The sequence below is a fragment of the Polistes fuscatus genome, unplaced genomic scaffold (assembly GCF_010416935.1).
Source record: "Polistes fuscatus isolate 324 unplaced genomic scaffold, CU_Pfus_HIC Scaffold20, whole genome shotgun sequence".
NCBI lineage: Eukaryota > Metazoa > Arthropoda > Insecta > Hymenoptera > Vespidae > Polistes > Polistes fuscatus.
Window position 1 is genome coordinate 2,458,317 of NW_025113097.1, and position 18,633 is coordinate 2,476,949.

The 18,633-nt window shown below is 29.7% G+C and overlaps 4 protein-coding genes across 6 annotated transcripts; 2 read left to right on the forward strand and 2 right to left on the reverse strand.

Moving 5' to 3' along the window:
- Positions 1-185: 185 nt before the first annotated feature.
- Positions 186-2,258, reverse strand: LOC122517541 (autophagy protein 5). 3 transcript variants are annotated; one of them, XM_043635991.1, is made up of 5 exons: positions 1,568-2,258; positions 1,298-1,494; positions 1,003-1,208; positions 599-924; positions 186-528 (listed from the first exon to the last, which is right to left on the reverse strand). In XM_043635991.1, the coding sequence occupies exons 2-5, from the start codon at positions 1,451-1,453 to the stop codon at positions 416-418; spliced, it is 801 nt and encodes a 266-aa protein (XP_043491926.1). In that variant the 5' UTR covers positions 1,454-1,494; positions 1,568-2,258; the 3' UTR covers positions 186-415. The 3 variants fall into 3 exon arrangements, with proteins under 3 accessions (XP_043491926.1, XP_043491927.1, XP_043491925.1); XM_043635992.1 differs by having other exon boundaries at positions 1,298-1,434; positions 1,568-2,257; XM_043635990.1 differs by having other exon boundaries at positions 1,298-2,258.
- A 166-nt stretch (positions 2,259-2,424) lies between these two features.
- LOC122517543 (tudor domain-containing protein 3-like) lies at positions 2,425-6,050 on the reverse strand. Its single transcript, XM_043635994.1, has 11 exons — positions 5,658-6,050; positions 5,446-5,530; positions 5,164-5,363; positions 4,932-5,079; positions 4,611-4,844; positions 4,392-4,525; positions 4,075-4,308; positions 3,346-4,003; positions 3,146-3,268; positions 2,993-3,071; positions 2,425-2,922 (listed from the first exon to the last, which is right to left on the reverse strand). Exons 1-11 carry the CDS (start codon positions 5,681-5,683, stop codon positions 2,759-2,761), a joined length of 2,085 nt encoding a protein of 694 aa, XP_043491929.1. The 5' UTR covers positions 5,684-6,050; the 3' UTR covers positions 2,425-2,758.
- Positions 6,051-8,177: 2,127 nt separating this feature from the next.
- LOC122517544 (CD151 antigen) lies at positions 8,178-14,849 on the forward strand. Its single transcript, XM_043635995.1, has 7 exons — positions 8,178-8,572; positions 12,872-12,974; positions 13,079-13,273; positions 13,384-13,554; positions 13,667-13,759; positions 14,175-14,315; positions 14,564-14,849. Exons 2-7 carry the CDS (start codon positions 12,897-12,899, stop codon positions 14,609-14,611), a joined length of 726 nt encoding a protein of 241 aa, XP_043491930.1. The 5' UTR covers positions 8,178-8,572; positions 12,872-12,896; the 3' UTR covers positions 14,612-14,849.
- A 1,864-nt stretch (positions 14,850-16,713) lies between these two features.
- Positions 16,714-18,600, forward strand: LOC122517468. Its single transcript, XM_043635867.1, has 7 exons — positions 16,714-16,969; positions 17,263-17,516; positions 17,617-17,739; positions 17,841-17,896; positions 17,978-18,056; positions 18,114-18,242; positions 18,388-18,600. Exons 1-7 carry the CDS (start codon positions 16,888-16,890, stop codon positions 18,577-18,579), a joined length of 915 nt encoding a protein of 304 aa, XP_043491802.1. The 5' UTR covers positions 16,714-16,887; the 3' UTR covers positions 18,580-18,600.
- The last annotated feature ends 33 nt before the right edge of the window (positions 18,601-18,633 follow it).

Below are 18,633 nucleotides of genomic sequence, written 5' to 3' on the forward strand. Positions count from 1 at the left end.
TATCTTACTTTGCACATATTAAATAAATATATCCAATTGTTTGTAATCGTCGATGTTAAACTACGTTTTAAAATTATTTCACAAATGATTTTATACGATACATTGATAATGTACGATTACGTTTATGATCGAAACGCATTCGATTTAATCGACGGACATAAATAAATATTTGTTTTTTACTTTTCTTGTATAGATGCGTTAACTTACACAGACATTATCTTTTTTAAAACTAAAGAGACAAAATCTATTACCACTTGACTCTTATTTGAAAATAAATAAGAAATCAAATTAATTTTTTGTATACACAAGAAGAAGAAGAAAATACATGATACAAATGTCTCTCTTCTAAGTGATCACCAGCAACATTTAAATAATAACACCAAAGTTATGGTTAACTGCATCCCTTCAATGTAGGTTACGAGGAAGTTACAACTAAATGAAGAAAGTTATCAGGATAGCTTAAATGTTCCGACATCCATTGCAATGGTGTTTCTGGTGGTGGAATAGTCCCATGAGTGCGTACTTCAACTATAAAATATAAAATCTAAATAAAAAGTTATCTTATCATGAAATAATGAAAAATGATCTTTTTACGTACCAAATTCTTGATCTGGAAATACTTCATTCAATAAATGTTTTAACGTTTTCCTTTGGCCTTCTTCATTCACCGGTTTAACTAGTTTTTGAATATATTTATCCTCGCTTGTATAGCACCGAAAAGGAATGTATTTAAATCCTTCTTCGCTGTTAGCTGCTTCCATTAATCTTCTATTTATAGACCAAAACTGATCAAATTTGTCTGTAATTAATCCGTTCCACAAACTGCTATGTTCTTTTTTCTGCATAGACGATACGATTAGTCCTCTATGTTTTAAGACATCAGCTTCTTTGACGCAAGCAAGAAAATGTGATTCCACAACTTCTCTGGTAAATGAAATTAGTACAAATTAAAATTTACTTTATTGAAAGATATCGCATTGAACTCAAAGGAGCTTTACGTACTTGTTCTGACAATGCATCAAGACGGTTTCTGGAAATTTATCAAAATGAACAACGATATTCCATGGTAATTGAATATCATTAGAATAAATATCTAATAATACACCGATAGGATAGTGCCACTTTAAAGGGATTCCATTAAATTCTAACCACATTTCATGATCCTGTTTGTTATCGGTTTCTATATGTTTTATAAAATGTTTTCTAACCTACACACCGCAAATAATGTTGATAATAATATTAATAATATTAATAATTGTGAATATTTGAAAATGAAAAAAATAATAAATTTTTGTACCTTTTCTGTGCACACTGGAAAATAACTTAACCTAGGCACCATAAGATAAAACGGATCAGGACCTTGCAACTCTGACGTTTCTTCAGGATCAAGTGTAAAACAAACGGGAATTTTGCCATCCCAAATTTCTCTCAAAACTTCTCGATCGTTCGCCATTGTTTATAACCAAATATTCTTATTATATTTTTTTATTACAACTATATCCAAACGATTGCACTTTTTAATTGTATACTAAACGATAATTATATCTATAGTACGAAATTGTATTACCTTTTAACACTAACAAGTTGTATCATAGACTTAACAATTATTGAATACTTTTTGTCCAGGTTTCTTACCATTTTTATATTGAGAACAACGTTATCAGAAACTAAATAGAATCAAATCGTAGCACCAGTGATAACGCAGAAATCAGACTAAACAATTCATAAAAATTTACGTACTGGTTGCGCCATCTAGCAATCAAATAATGCAATTAACATGTAAAGTACGCCTCCGATAAGTTAGAAATCTACTATTTTAAATAATATTTTTATGTTTATAAAATACAATATCGACAATTAATTATACAGATGAATAATTATTACGAAAATAACAATTCTTATACGATTGAGTGTGTCGTACTGAAATGTTCTTAATCTTCAAGGTAAATTAAATAATCAAACGCTCACTGTGTTTACATTTTCGACGATATTTACACGAGTGTGCATATCAATGATGCATATGTTTGCACATTCGTATTTCGTATTATCTTTATACATATAAAAGTCGAAGTACATTTTACCGAGTAAATTTTAATCGATACTTTTTTTTCTATTTATAATTTTAGACGATAATATATGACCAGATGGTAAATAAGAATCACTTGTAACTACGTAAAAATATCATGCAATGTTAAATTTATTAAATAGATATAATTTTTTAATTTTATTATTCCAGTGGAGGCGTACTTTAAAAGAATCTTTTGTTATTTTTTCCTTTCTTTTCATTATTTCTACGACTGTGTTATTGACAATGTATTTTCATTTCTTTTTTTTTTTTTTTTTATATAAAGGGTAACATTAATTTTTTCAACTGAATTATGTGTTATGTGATTAGGAGAATATGGAATAATATTTTAATATAGATATATATATATATATATTTTTTTTGTTGTTGTTGAAGTTATTTTAGCTTCCATTTTCTTCACATACCACATAAGGAAACAATTTGTATCATAATTATACAGTTATTACACATTGAATTTCAACTTTGAGTACAAATCATTTGCCACACAAAAAAATGTCATTTTTATCTCTTAAATAATCTACGGACTTGCACATGTAGAACTGAGTTCTGCATGTATGGAAAGCATTTTGGTACTCCATAAAGTCAGTCTTGAACAGCAGCAAAACTATGACTGAATATTCAGTAGAGCTTTCGTTACCTTTTCTAAAGAAAATTATTTTGCTACTACACACATTAGAGTAGAGAATTATTTTGTAGATTAGTTGGCATGGAATAATGATTTCGTTGTGCAGGTGGCTGATAGATCGGTTGAGTACTACGCACTGGACCACGTTTCTTATTGTATCCTTTATTTCCCGAGTTAGGTCCATTGCCACCTCTGCGGAACTCCATACCACCTAGACAAATAATTTTCATTAGGCATATGTATATATAGTAAGTTTAATTTGAAATAATACTACAAATAACCTGTAATGTTATTTTGACTTTGCTCATTTCGAGTTTGCCTGTTGTTTGCTCTTTGATCCCTTCCTCGATCATTCTTTTCCTAAAATATATTTTAAATACAGTTTAATAATGCATAATATTGAAATATCTCAAATATGTGAAATTATTCCGTACCATATGAATGTCTTCAGTTATAGGTATACAATCCTCTTGAAGAACCTCTTCATAATTTTCAAAACCTTTAAATTGTACAACGCAGGTTTTTTCGGATACGGCAGTCACTTCAGCATTATAATACTATAAATATCAAAAGAGTATGAAAATAATTATTTAATTATATAAGAATATAAATAAATAATTAAATAAATACATACTCTATTATCTTCCCAATATTTAGCCATGCACTTGTCACCTATTTGCCACACCCATGGATTACTAGTAGGAACATTAGTACTTTGATTATTCAAATGATGATTTTCATTTTTATGTGCAGTAGATCCCATATTTTCCCTACTATTATTTGCATTATCATGTAAATGATATTTATTTAAATGGTTTCTATCATTTCTATCGGACGTATTAGCTCCATAAACTCTACTTCCTGTCTCTTGTGATCGATTATGTCTATTATAGGAATTGTCAGGAAGATGTCTGTTCCTAGTTTCTGATTCAAAATGGTTATAATTCCTATTACTAGAATGATTTTTTCCCTGTTGATCGTGTTGATTTTTATGATTATTTCCATTGTCTTCAGTATATCCAATACCAGAATGAGATTGAGGAAGAGAATTTTTATATTCATTATGTTGATTCTTTTGAGAACCACTTCTATTTCCATTGTCTTGATGATAGTAACCATGTGTATCCTGATTTCGTTGAAATCTAGGTGGTTTACTTTGTTGAGTACTACTATTTCCATTGTACTGCGAATATTGCTGAGAAACAGAATTACTATTACTTAATCTTTTATTTACTTTATTCTCTTCACTATGTCTTGGAGGAGCTTGATACCCACGACCACCTCTTTGAGACCTATAATGCATCAACAAATATAGAATCTAATCATTGCTCTATACTATTTTATTATTCTATAATATACTTACCGTCCTCCTCTAGCACTATGCATATCTGCTTTTGATTCAAGACGTTCAACATTATTTTCATTACTTTGTACATAATTATTTTGAGTAGTTTCTACCGGCTCCGGTTGAATTGGCAACTTGTCCTCAAGAAAATCAAATAAAGATATTTTTCCACTGCTTGGTTTACTATCCTCAGATTTTTTATCAAAACGCTTACTTCTTGGTTCTCTTGGCTCTCTAGGTTCTCTTGAATCTCTATTATAAATATAAAATAATTAATAATTTGTATAATTTATTACTTTTTTCAATTATAGAAAAAATAAAAAAATAAAATATACTTGTTTTTATTATTGGTTCTTTGTAAACTTTTGATTGCTTTGTCAACATTATTTCTGTTAACACGCAAAGCATATTCAGCTTGCTCTACGGAAAATCCTTGTTCTACTATCCTTTGTACACTATGATCCAGTAGCTGTAATATATAAAGCGATAATAAAATATAATTAATTAAGAAATAAATTACTTTAAGAATTAATATTAATATTCTTTATGTTAACCTGCTTATTTCCACCGCCAAAAACTTTTTTGCTACCTTGCTTAGCAGCTTCAGCTATCGCATCTTTACGCTGTGCTTCAAATTCAGCATTTTCCTTACTACTTTTATCCTTTTCCGCTAACGCTTTGAAATTTTTGTCCTGATCTGAAATTCTCATAATTTCTCTTCCAAATGGTATCCATGGTGGAGGACCACCTTCCTCCGCAGATCTTACTCTTGAGTGATTTGCTAATTTCTATTAGGAATAATCGATATCTTGTTAAAACTAGGTATAATACAGTTGTAAAAATATAATATGAATTAAAGTAAATTTTGTATTTACTTTATTTAATTCCCATTTTTCTACAAGACTCGATACTCTTCCTCCTAATAGTTGACCTATGTGCAAAGATCTTAACAAAATAATTCCATGCGATATAGGAACACTTCCTGGTTTTAGTAATAATTTTGTACCGGGAGGTGTATTCAAGCTATAAAAAACAAAGAAAAAAATGCACAAGCCTCATTAAATAACATTTAAATTCAGGCTTGAATACCTTTACATTATCGGTTACCTTATGGAAGGAAGCGGATCAATTTCCACAGCTTGATAATTATTTTTACCATCGGTTAAAGATATCTTTAACATGCGTGGTGCACCACGAGATTCTTCATTACTTTTAGGGGCAGCAACATTGCGTAATTTTTGTATTTGTAGTACAATATTTCCTTGATGAATGTCTCCTTGTCCGCTACCAATTTCTTTTAAATCAAGCTATAAAAATAATGGTATAAAATATTGGAAAAGAAAATATTCATACAAGCTGTACAAACAAGATCTTATGCGAAAAACTTACATCCAAACAACGCCTTAATATTTCTTCCGTGTTGCTGATATTACCAGAATCACTGACAAGATTATATCCATCGTTGGAAAGATACCTAATATAAATATTAAGTTCAATTTCGTATAAAGCTTCACAAGACACTTTGTACTCTAATACCAATACCATATCACAATACATTTAAATAACTCAGAGACAACAAAGCAATGAACTATGTCACTCACCAACCATGATCTTTTAACTTTTCCATAGCAGTCACTTTAATTTTCCTTGCATAAAGAAATTCTTCAGTTTAAACTATCGCACTTTTATTATTACTTTTTGGCTAATTATTTAATAGAAATGTATAAACTAGAAAATATCTTTTTTGCGAAATATATGCAATGCATTTGGTAAAACGTAAGTAAACATTTTATCAGCTGACACAATAAATCAAATTTAGAAATTTCGAATACTCCGTTAAGATATTATGACGAAGTAATATTTTTACAATGTTTTTTATCAACGATCCTTGTATGTCTTACTACTGTGCAATTGCAAAGAATAATCGAACGAAAGAACCGCGCCTACTAAAATCTAACTTCTCTGCCACCATCTTGAAAATGTTGTTGCATCGATTATCGAGATCAACGTCAGATGGCGCGTCGATTAACTTTCAATCGAATAAATTTTATTTTTAAATTTTGTTTTTCTCCCTTACTGCGCTGCTAAATGCTTTTTCTTTTTATTAAATTAATATACTTTTTTACACAATTATGATTTTAATATTTCGATAAACGTTTCATTTAAAGAAAAATAAAAATAAATAATTACACACACACACACATATATATATAGATACATAGATACATAGAATAATATTTCAAATTCTAAATTAAAATCAGATACATTCAAATTCTTGTAAATATTTTCCTAATTTATCACGTTTCTAAATAGATTATTAAAAAATAAATAACTGGATTGAGAGAGAGAGAATTTTTACATGAATTCATGAACAACAAGTACGACACGTACAAATATGTGTACGTAAGGTATATGTATTTACATATGCATGTAATTTATCAAGTCGATTGATAGGAGAGAATATGTTACATGCATGCTCCGTCCAAAAATAATTTTCCTCGTAATGCTAAGATCATAAACGTTTTCGAAAGTAGGTCATACGGATACCATGAAAGCCAGGGAGACTTGTATTTTGTATTCCGAACAAGACCGCTTAGATTTTTGATAATAGACGCAAAATAATGCTATCTATTTAAATTTCTTTCTTTTCTTCTTTTATTGTTTCTTAAAGATTGAAACAAGACTCGTTTATCGCAAAATATATAATGATCGATAGTAACGAATAGTTCGATTAATCGCAAATCAACGAGGATACGACCTAGATCTTTATTTAAATGAATAATTTGTTTAAAAGAGTATCGTATTTATTCTAATATGAATTTTCTACGCTAAAGCATGATAAAATTATTGAATATTTGATCAATGTATAATTTATGCTACGAAATTCACGTCCGCATATGTATTTATCTTAATCGAATGGTAGAAATTTTGCGAGGAATTAATTTAGCCAAAGGCCGTCACACCCGTAATCTACTATGAAAGATTAATGAGTGGAAGTATAATTGTTGATTGGTCCAATTTAGATTTATGATTATTACTTGGGCGGAGTTCTGTTTAAACAAATAATGGAATTATACCGATCGCATGGGAATCCGACTTTTCGATTGGCGAAAATGTGAAAATATCGCTGAGGAAAATGATCCACCCACCCGAATTGAAATTATTCATAACCGTAAAGAATATTTTAGTCGATTTTCATCCAAAGGAGAAAGTTCTTTTCCCCCTTTATTCATCATATAACCTTTGTTTATTATAACTAACAAAAGCAATGAAAATTTCCTTTTTCTTTTTCCTTTAAATATATGAAATCGACGTTGAAATTAACATAATAACGTATCATCATCATCATCATCATCCTTCCGTTCTACCATTACTATTTTTCGTAACTTGAAAAATACTATGATAGGTGAAACGTGATCGATGAAATTTCTATAAGAGTTAAAGTAAAACGTAGAAGGAAATTATCGATGTCTCTTCTCCTAACTTATCTTTCTCTCTTGATTGCATGACCCTGTTGAAACAATTATCTTCGAGCGAAATAACAGACTACGAGCGAGTACTCGCGCCACGAAAATCCTTCGGTACGATTCATCAAATTGCACACTTTGCACGTCCTCGAAAATCGGAAAATGAGAAAAATAACGAGATTACCATACAACGTAATACGACGTCCTCGCTTTTCCGCATACATAAAATAATATTCGAATAATCAAAATATTCCAAACGATATATTCGTTTACAATATTACGAAAGAACAAAATAATAACGTTTATTACGATTTGAATTGTGAATAATTGTCCGCCATAATTTTCGCCGAAAAATTAATCGATAATCGATTATCATTGGCCATCATCGACCAATCAAAAACTTACTTACAAAATAACATTTCACAATATTTAAAATGAACCAATGAATACGCGTACTATATCATTTTGATTAAATCATAAATTCAAAAAATATAAAAAGCCTCGAAACCGATTGCGTTCGCGGGCTTTTTGAAAAGTGAATGTTGATTCGTGGTGTGTGCGTATATATTTAAAGGAGATGGAGAAAGAGAATAGAAGAGAGAAATAAAGGAGAAGTGAAATAGAAGGGGAATCGAAAGAGGGGAAGAAGAACGCGCGCATTACAACGCATTTTCAGATCACGTCTTCGTCACAAAGGACGTGAGGAGAACGGTTCCCCACTTTCGGCAGCCTCGAAGGATAGCGAGAGCGTAAATTTTACTCAATGTGATCTCAACTTCAACTTAACACACAGAGATAACAGTGTTAAAAGAGCGTCGTTAATATCGTCATCGTTGTTTTCTTCATCTTCTTCTTGTTGATCATTCTTTGAGAATTTGATTATACGTTCAAATTGCGTTTCAAAGAAGATTGAAAGAGAGAGAGAGGAGAGAAAGAGAGAGAGAGAGAGAGAAATCAAACAAACGAGAAAAGGACAAAATTAATCAAATAATCAGCACTTGGTCAACTTTATCATCATTGATTGTCATCGTTTATTCTCGTTTCTTTGAGTAAGTATATTACACAAATACTATCGTGTATTTTTGTTGTTATTTTTTTTTTTGGAAGAAAAGAGTGAGAAAGAGAACAAGTGTTTGAAATTTGAACGCCGGTTGAAACCATAGTCATTGGATATCGTCTGAAAAGGGTCAAGAATACCGGCAAATAAAAAACAGAACAGGAGGAGAAGGGAACAGTTATGATTTTTGAGGATGATCAGACATTTTGTTTATTTCATTATTCGGTAATAAAATCGAAGTTTGGAAATCATCACGAGTAGTGGAAACTTTAAAAAGAAAGAAAGAAAGAGAGAGAGAGAGAAAACGAGAGTTGAAAGTGAGTAAGAAGGTTTGGCTATTGTTTTACTCCAATTTCGTCATTCCTTTATTTAAATTTGTTGACGATGGGTTTAGTGTTTGAATTTATTTGTGTTTCTTTGTGGAGGTGAAAAATTTGTGACGATTACATCGTACGGTTTTATAATTAAACGTACGAACCTCAGAGAATCGGTTTTACTTCCATCTTGTTCCACGTTTAGTATACTGGTAGTACCTTGCTGGTTATTATCGTCGAGAAATCGTCGTAGTTCGTAACTTAAAGCAGCGTTCACATCGACATTTTCAAGAATTAATTTTATAATTTTATAAACTTGACGTGTAAATGATCATCAGTTTTTTTTTTTTCAAATATCTACAATTAAGATTAATTCAGAATTTTGTTGACGTTCGTTATCTATTTAACGATCTTAAAGCTGCGTATACATTACGGTGAATTTAAAGCATTTGTTTTTTTTTCATGATTTCAAATAATTGTATTATAATTCGATGATATGTTTGAATTAGTTTCATTATTTATAAGTTAAGAATAATTCCTAATTTATTTGACGTTTATTATTATTATTATTATTATTATTATACATAATGTTGAATAAGTAATCGTTTATTCTGAACGTGGCTTAAAACTAAATTCGGATTCTAATACTTCTCGTAGAATATCTAAATTCGTTGTCGACGACTTTCGAAAACGGTTTAGATATTTCTCTAGAATTTCTGATAGATTTCAATTGAAGTCAAATCCGTTGCATCGAGGAACAAAAAAAAAAAAGCCCCCTTTATGCAGTTCATTAATCGGCGCCTACGATCACTTTAAAACCGACCGATTAGAATTTTAAGTTCCCTTCACACGGAAAAATCAAATGATTTTTTTACTTCGTAAAAGTAATATCGATTAAACGATTCATTCGATAAGAAAATAATAATATAATGTTAAATGAAATAAAAAGAATAAACGAAATAAGAAAAGTGGAAAACAAATGAGAAAACAAATTTATACCTGTATAATATTACACGTGCATTTATAGAAAAATATCGTTTAATTGGTTTAATTATACTAAATTATATTACCATTATAATAATTATTTCTTTTAATTATCCAATCCAAAGTTCTAATATCACGAGTAATGTAAAATTGGAAGAAAAATACTCAGTCATTGTAACGTTCAAAGAAATCAAAAATAATGTGTGTTAGTCGTGTTAAAACGATGGTTAATAATATAATTTTAATTTGCGTGACGTAGCACACGTAATTGTGCGGTTTGGCATGAAAAACTTATGAGAGACGAGCTGAACGCATTATTGGAGCGTAAGGATTTAAAGCTAGCCAATGCGAACAACATTTTTGCAAAGAGGAGTCAGTCAGGTTTTGTTATATTTTTCTCTCATCCATTTCTCTATTTCGAAATTCCCGCGCGTGCTTGTTCTTCCACGTGCATGGGCCACAGGTGCTACTACGAGACGTCACACTTACAAGAATTCTTTCTTTTCGTTTCATTTCTTTTATTTTCTTTTCTCGTACTACTTATTTTTCTCGATATCGAATTTCGACGTAGATTGCAAATTGCCCCCCCCTCTGCAACTATAATAATTATAAATCTTCGATTGTTTTCAACTATAATCCTTGTTTTTATTATTAATCGCGTGTACCTTTGGAAATTCTTCTTAATCGATAATTACATACGACGTTGAATGATGTCACGTTGAAGAGATTTTATACACGAAGGATTTTCTATCTCTCTCTCTCTCTCTCAACTACGATGACTCAATCAAGCTATTTATTAATTGTAACGTGTTCGTTCGAAATAATAATACGACGCTTACGTAGATTTGAAACAACGTTAGAGAAATAAGAGAAAAATGAGAATAATGTAAAAAATTTCAAATAGCAGAGAGATAAGTATATATTTTCATGAATTATTTTAACACATAACGAATTTATATAATTTATTAATATTGTGAGATCATTTTACACATATATTTGAGAATATATTTGGAAATTTTCAAAGATTTTCTTCTAAAAGTCACGGAGATATATCAGCTGTAGTCACTCGACTGATCAATTTGTATACATTCTCTTTTTTGCCATTTTTTCGTACCCTTTCTTTTACGATAAAACAAAAAAAAATAATACTTCAATACGATATCATTTTGATATTCTAGCTTGTTTCCTTTTTTCCTATTTGGATGATTAGATTAAATTCCACGCTAATAAACATTTATTTAAAGACGTAGTAATTAGGAAATAACGAGTGCCCAAGAATAATCTTATGGGGGTGACAAAAAAATAACGTAGATAAGGTAAATGAAATTGTCATCGTTATTAATTCGTGTCCTTCACGCAATAATACGAGGAAGGATACATCAAGCTTGATGATGATGTCACGCACATGTATATATATATATGTATGTATATATATGTATATATATGTATGCACCACTACCCTACTTTTATCCTTTAGATTTTACAGTGGCCATGGATTACTTAATGTAAAGGGAGAATCCACTTTCTCCCTCTCTCTCTCTCTCTCTTTCTCTCTCTTTCTCTCTCTCTTTTACAACGTCTTTTTAAGGCAACACTCTTGCGTGAACGTTAACATGTTTATGCTAGCAACGTGTTACACGCGTATCGTTACGTTAGATCGTTATTATGATTCATTTTGAAATGAATAGAAAAAAATTTGGTTGAAATCTATAAATCAACGTTATATTAATAGATTTATTATCTTATTATATATATATTATTATATATATTAATTATTAATATAATAATAATAATTAAAATATTATATTATTATATATATTATTATTTTAATATATATAATATCTATTAATATAACGTTATATTAATAGATTTATTATCTTATTATATATATTATTATATATATTAATTATTAATATAATAATAATAATTAAAATATTATATTATTATATACATTATTATATATATATATATTATTATCTTAATATATATAATATCTATTAATATAACGTTATATTAATAGATTTATTATCTTATTATATATATTATTATAAATATTAATTATTAATATAATAATAATAATTAAAATATTATATTATTATATACATTATTATATATATATATATTATTATCTTAATATATATATATATAATTAAATGAATAAAACTAATACGAAAATAATATCGCAAGAATTACACGAGTAATCCGTTACATTGAATTGAATTAATTATGAATATTGAAACGTGATTTTCAAAATAAATTTGTTCGTCAATTTATATAGGTCTACCGTGGTGTGTCTCTTCGGAATATTTATTTGATATCACACCTTGGAATTATTTATTTTTATCGCTGATTCTTAAATTGCAACTCAACGGATCATTTGATAAATTTATTTTTTTTTTTTTTTAGCAACGTTTCATTCCACTAAGAATATAATATCGTAACGATGTAATTCAAAAGGATGTTTAATGTAATTGATCGACTAGGAAGTTTAAGATTTCACGCGTATAAATTGTAAAGTATATCTTCTTTCGTAACAATCAACGGAAATGAAAATGATTTTTTGATGGGATTACGAAGGCATTACTCGTTTTTTTAAAACGAGTCAACGGAAATACCTGTTGGAATATCTTTTGAGAATTCGTGAATTAAAATGACGTCATGATTGTTACACGATCGATAATAATTCGAGTAACGTATACTCTGATTTTTGAAAATAGAAAATGGATTCCTCGGTGTTATTTTTTTTTTTTTTTTTTAAGAACAATCACGTCGAACGTTGTCATGAAATTTAATTCACGTCAAAAATTTCAGGAAGAAATTGTATCTTCCTTTTTAAAAAGATCTATTCACTATGATTTATAATAACTGGTGTGTCTATGTGTGTGTGTGTGTGTATGTACGCGTATTACGAGTTTCCCGATTTATTTCAACATCACTTTGAAAGAACAATTTAGTTTTCTCACGTTTAATTATCGTATTTATTGTTGTTTTAGTAAATCGAGAGATTGATCAAAAAATATGGGATACGGTACAGAGATGGACGGTTGCGGCCGTTTTATGAAGTATTCTTTGTTCTTCACAAATTTCATTATCTTTGTAAGTACGAATAGAATATTTTTGATGAAATAATATCATTCAAATGAATGATCATTGTTTTTCTTTTTTTTTCTTTTAATCGAACTAATTTGTATAAATTTTAGATTGGCGGTGTCGTTATAACTGGTTTAGCAATTTGGGCGTTCATCGACAAAGTACCTTATATCGGTGATCTGATAGGAAACGATTTGTTAACAGGTACCGTTTATGTTTTATTAGCTGGCGGAATTTTGGTCTCCATTATCGCTTTCTTCGGATGCGTTGGTGCGTCACGCGAAGTCAAGTGTATGCTGGTGACAGTGAGTCCTTTATATTTGAATTCAAATGATTTCCTCTATTTTCTTCTTTTCTTTCCCCGCCGATCTAACAAAAAAATTTAACAAGAATTATTATTATTATCATTTCTTAGTATTTCATAATCGTATTCCTGCTGTTCGTGACGATTCTTATCGGCGGTATTCTTGGCTATGTGTTCAGTGAAAAATTGGTTAACACGTTGGAACGAGAGATGTCTGGTAGCTTGAGACTCTATGATCATCAAAAATCTGTCCGCGATACCTGGGATACTACGCAGACTCAGGTGAGCAATAATTATAATGAGTATACAATAACTAATAAGAAACTTTATATAGATATTTTGAAATCAAATCAAATATATGATATTACAAATACATTTTCTTTTCAAATGTTAGCTTCATTGTTGCGGTGTACATACCTGGAGAGATTGGGGACATCATGGTCTCCGTGTGCCCCAAAGTTGTTGTCGCGAGGTTCAACCTGGACAGGTATGTTAATACGAAAAGCAAGTATTTATTATAAATTTGAATGGATACGAAAAGTGTATTGTTGTCGAGAGAAATCATTTAATCCGATGAACGACGGACGTGTCCACTGCAACCGGTTAAACAGATGTCCTTCATCGTGCAATGATGACTATTACTAAATTATAATTCATCATGATTGGTGGTGAATTTATAATATCATTGCCATGTTTCTAAATATCAACCATCCACTCTATCCATGATCTCATTTCAAACACCATCATCAATTTTCTTCTTTTGATTACTTAATCATCCTACTATCTTTCATTTTTTCTTCTTCTTCTTCTTCTTCTTCTATTTTATACAACTTTCTCACGCTTTCACTCGATTAAACTTTCTCAAACGATACGTTGGTTATTTACCATTGATATGCTTGTAGCGATTTAACTGCAGTGCCGGTACCGATACAGTAAACCCATCGAATGCTTATCTGGAAGGTTGCCTAAATAGAACACAAATTTATATGCAACAGCATGCAGCTGTTATGGGAGGTGCTGGTATAGCCGTTGCGTGTCTCATGGTAAGTACTGTCCATTGATTTGTTTTTCAATGTCACCTCTACTATTTTTTTTTATTATGACATTAGTATTTATAACGATATAATCTATAATCTGTCTATACTTATATGAATAATAAAGCTTATTACGATAACGAACACACACACACACACACACACACATTGTTTCCCCATCAGTTATTTATTAAAACAATGAAATTATATAACATCCTTTAATTTTGACTGATCGTCATGATTTTTTTCCTTTTCAGTTCTTTGGAATGGTATTCTCTTGCGCTTTATTCAAGATGATAGAATGACAAAGTAATGACTACTTCGTTTAAAACATCTCGCGCATTTTCACATCATCGAGACTTTTCAGCATGGAAGATAAAATGAAAATTTCCAGCGCATACTTCACGATTTTTTTTTCCTCTTATGAATCATAATGAACGATAGATCTTTATCATGGTCATTAATAAATTTGCCTCTCGGTGTATATCTCGATAACAAAGTTTCGCCATTAGTTTTTCTATATTTTCTAATACTTATAAATATTTCTTTCTTCTCTCTCTCTCTCTCTTTCTCTCTCTCTACATATATATATATATTATATATAAATATATTATTTGTCTACTTATTTCATTATAAATATATATGAGACATATAAGTATAGGTATTAAATATGAATGTAAAATAATATATCAATGTTATATAACCACTTGTGCGTTGGAAAGACACGTTCAGAACGTAGATTCAGATTTTCTTTAACGATCAAAGCAATCGGTACATTTTATTCCAGAAAGTATTTACTCTCGCAACGACTAAACAAAAAAAAACAATTAAATGCATTAGCGAAACTATTTGGGAGTGCGAGTAATGTATCGTTGCAATAAATATTCCAGATTGTTTTGAAATGTATCAACACTGTACAAAATGATTAATAAATCAAGTTAGTGTACATATAATATCTATGTAAAAAATAGACAAAGACAAAATGTTTCGCGAGATATTTTGTCGAATCTTTTCGTTTTGAATTACGTTTCCACGTCGAATTATAACACGTAGCATTCGAAAACGCGAATTTGTGAACGGTTGTCATAACAAGTGGTTAAGCGATTCTTCTTTCAAGTATTTTTAACGAATCGCATTTCCGTTCTATATTTCTTTTGCGTTTACATAAGGTAACAATTAAATGTAACGTGTCATCTTACGATTTTATGCATGATAAAGTAAAGTATTGTTAGAGTATTATAATATTATCATAATTTACCCTACGAAACTTTTAATTATATATATATATATATACATATATTTATAATATATATATTGTATTATGTGAAAATGTAATAATAAAATAGAGAGACCTGAAAATGAATATCGTAAAATGGCTATTTGTTTTTTTACAATAGATATCATTGATTTCAGTCAATAGATTCCAATTGAAAAATTGTATTAAATTATATACAATAGATATGACTGATTCCAATTAGTATACTACAAATAAAAAATTATCAGCCGTATATAAAGAAAGTTCGTATGTTTTACGTAAAGATTCCTTAATGATCAAATTATAATTTTTCTTAAAAATATATTGTACATACTTAAACTTTAACATTTCACTCAAATATGAATGACTATGAAGACGATTATTTAATTTAAACAGTGAGTAAGTAAGCTACTCGAGTGAGCCACTATAGTGGCGCATCGACCTGGAAAAAATAATCGTAAAAGCCACTTTAGTGGCAGGCCGGCTAAGCACCATATCGGTAATAGTAGTGCTCTACCTTTATCTTATCGACTGTCGGTAGCTCGATTGGTAAGTTACCATCGGTTCTTCACCGTCGGTAAGTTGCCATCGTTTTTCAACTGTCGATAAGTCTTAATGGTAAGTTACCATCAGATCTTTTTGGTCGGTAAATAATGCCACCTCTTGATACCTCTTGTATCATCATGCGATCCTGTTACTAATATTTCATTTTTGCGACGGGAGGAAAACGATTTAAACTACCGGAATATATGAATTCCCATTGGAAATCAGAAAAACGTCAAAATTTTGATTCGAAGGTGGCATTTAAATGCCTTTCACTGTATATATAGATATATTAAATGTATTGATGAATTAAAATGATAGTTCTAGAAATATTTCTTATTTCATTTTAAGTTAACTTATAACATTGTTTTTTTTTTATACTGTATAAAAAATTGTTTTTATATAATTTTAATTATTATATTACATTACGTATACATGTCATATATATATATATATATATTAAATTGTAGTATATTCTATTTAGTAATTAAAATTTTTTATGTATATATATTAAATTATTTTTACTGAATACAAAACAAAAAGTATATAAAAAATAATGAAGATTTCAATTAATAATAATAAAAAATATATATGATTTTCAATGAATGCATTAGGAGGTATTTTGAATGCGTTCCAAACTTTATATATATATATATATATAACTATATAAGTAAAATCTTAACCGGTAGAGAGCGCAAAGTGTGCAACGGTAACTGACCTAATCTATAACAGAGTACTGGTGACGTTTGACGTGCTAACAGGTGTTATTGTAAGCAACACACGATGAACGGAACACTTTTCTTACTACTTCTTAGCTGCCTAATTACTTTGGACTTCGTGAATGCATATATTGATCAAAATGAAGGTTGTTTAATATCAGTTTTTTGAATCACTGTTATTGTTGTCATCAAGTTTGTATTTTTTCTAACCTATTCAAAGAATTTTTCATCGTACATAGAAGATCCTAAATACAAATAGTATGCATAGATACATATAAGCGCGCGCGAAAATGTATATATACATACACACCATAAACACACAATGCATGCATGCATGCATACACACACACACACACGCACACACACGCACATATAGGTTTTGTTTAAGGCTCATAAAATAAATATATATACCCGAAGATTGGATTATACAATATTTTAGATTCACGCGAACAGTCAGGAATTAATATCCTAGAACTGCTCCGCTCCTACGGAGAACGAGGAAGGGAAAACCGCAGGAATATTGATAATGATCTGGAAACGTGGACTGGGAGATGGATGCCGGAAAGAATAAGTGATCCTACTCCGCCTCCTAAAATATTACCTAAGAATGAATATTCGCATGATGATTATTCACAGAATTTTATAAATTCAATACATATGGGTATAATATCTACACAATGCGATGACGCTAAGGTATATGCAGTTAAGATGAAAAGTTCTTCTTTGTTTTCGTTTTTTTACTTTACAACATTTTGTCACATTTCAAGCTCATAACGTTGAGTTTGTATTACAGACAAATTTAACGGTTGATTGGGATGGATCACCGGAAAATTACACTTGTTATAACAGACGCATTATACCTAACGCAAATATAATTCCTATATTGTACTGTGAAAATGTTCCGACAGCATACGTGGTAAGATTTTATTTTCATTTAACTTTATCGCAATAAAAATTTCATTTACTATGATTTGTATTAAAACATTAATTAAAAATTGATTTTACTTCTATGGATAGGCTGCTCATAAATGTATGAACGAGAAGATAGAATATGACCATGCTATACCAATTTAGTGAGTATGTTACATACAGAAGAAACATTTTACATTTATATAGTCTATATGCAAAAATTTTTTCTTTTGTTTTTTCTTCAGTGGAACGCATAGACCATTGTGGCCTGTTTACGGAGAATATAAATTTTTACCAAAACAAAGATGGCTTCATAGTATGGAGGTAATAATCATATTGTTCATCTCAATTTGCAAAGTATTGAAGATTTATATTCTTTAGCACGGAGCGGTCGTTATGTTATATCATCCATGCGCTAATCCGTTAGAAGTGAAGCGTTTGAAATCTTTAGTTAAGAGTTGTCTTCGACGACATATTATAACACCGTACAATTATTTGGATACAAATAGAGTAAGTTTATAGTTGAATTTGATTTAAACATGTAAATGACATTATATGTAATTAGAAGAAACTAATATATTATAGAATACATTGGTATTATATACGATAATAATTTTGTATATTGTTTGACTAATGATGTATTTGCATATTACAGCCTCTAGTATTATTAACATGGGGTTGTAGATTGACAATGTCGTATGTCAATCCTACAGTAGTAAGACACTTTATTCGTGAAAAAGCTCTACATGGTCCAGAACAATTATCTGACGATGGACAATTTCAAGATCAACTTCTTTCTAAAGCAAAGATCGTTTATGATAATGATGATACCATTATTTGCCCCTAATAAATGAACGACGTGCAATTATTTTCATGAGATTACAATATTTCATTAATTTTT

Bases quoted from the DNA above. Each gene is read 5' to 3' on its own strand.
- LOC122517468 (XM_043635867.1), top strand. From the start codon at position 16,888: ATGAACGGAACACTTTTCTTACTACTTCTTAGCTGCCTAATTACTTTG. The intron at 16,970-17,262 runs GTTGTTTAATAT...ACAATATTTTAG, and splicing joins ATATATTGATCAAAATGAAG to ATTCACGCGAACAGTCAGGA. The intron at 18,057-18,113 runs GTAATAATCATA...TATATTCTTTAG, and splicing joins GATGGCTTCATAGTATGGAG to CACGGAGCGGTCGTTATGTT.
- LOC122517541 (XM_043635991.1), bottom strand. From the start codon at position 1,453: ATGGCGAACGATCGAGAAGTTTTGAGAGAAATTTGGGATGGCAAAATT. The intron at 1,209-1,297 runs GTACAAAAATTT...TGCGGTGTGTAG, and splicing joins TTCCAGTGTGCACAGAAAAG to GTTAGAAAACATTTTATAAA. The intron at 529-598 runs GTACGTAAAAAG...TATATTTTATAG, and splicing joins ATTTCCAGATCAAGAATTTG to TTGAAGTACGCACTCATGGG.
- LOC122517543 (XM_043635994.1), bottom strand. From the start codon at position 5,683: ATGGAAAAGTTAAAAGATCATGGTTG. The intron at 4,526-4,610 runs GTTAACATAAAG...TATATATTACAG, and splicing joins TTGGCGGTGGAAATAAGCAG to CTACTGGATCATAGTGTACA. The intron at 3,269-3,345 runs GTATGTATTTAT...TGATATTTATAG, and splicing joins AATATTGGGAAGATAATAGA to TATTATAATGCTGAAGTGAC.
- LOC122517544 (XM_043635995.1), top strand. From the start codon at position 12,897: ATGGGATACGGTACAGAGATGGACGGTTGCGGCCGTTTTATGAAGTAT. The intron at 13,555-13,666 runs GTGAGCAATAAT...TTCAAATGTTAG, and splicing joins GGGATACTACGCAGACTCAG to CTTCATTGTTGCGGTGTACA. The intron at 14,316-14,563 runs GTAAGTACTGTC...TTTCCTTTTCAG, and splicing joins TAGCCGTTGCGTGTCTCATG to TTCTTTGGAATGGTATTCTC.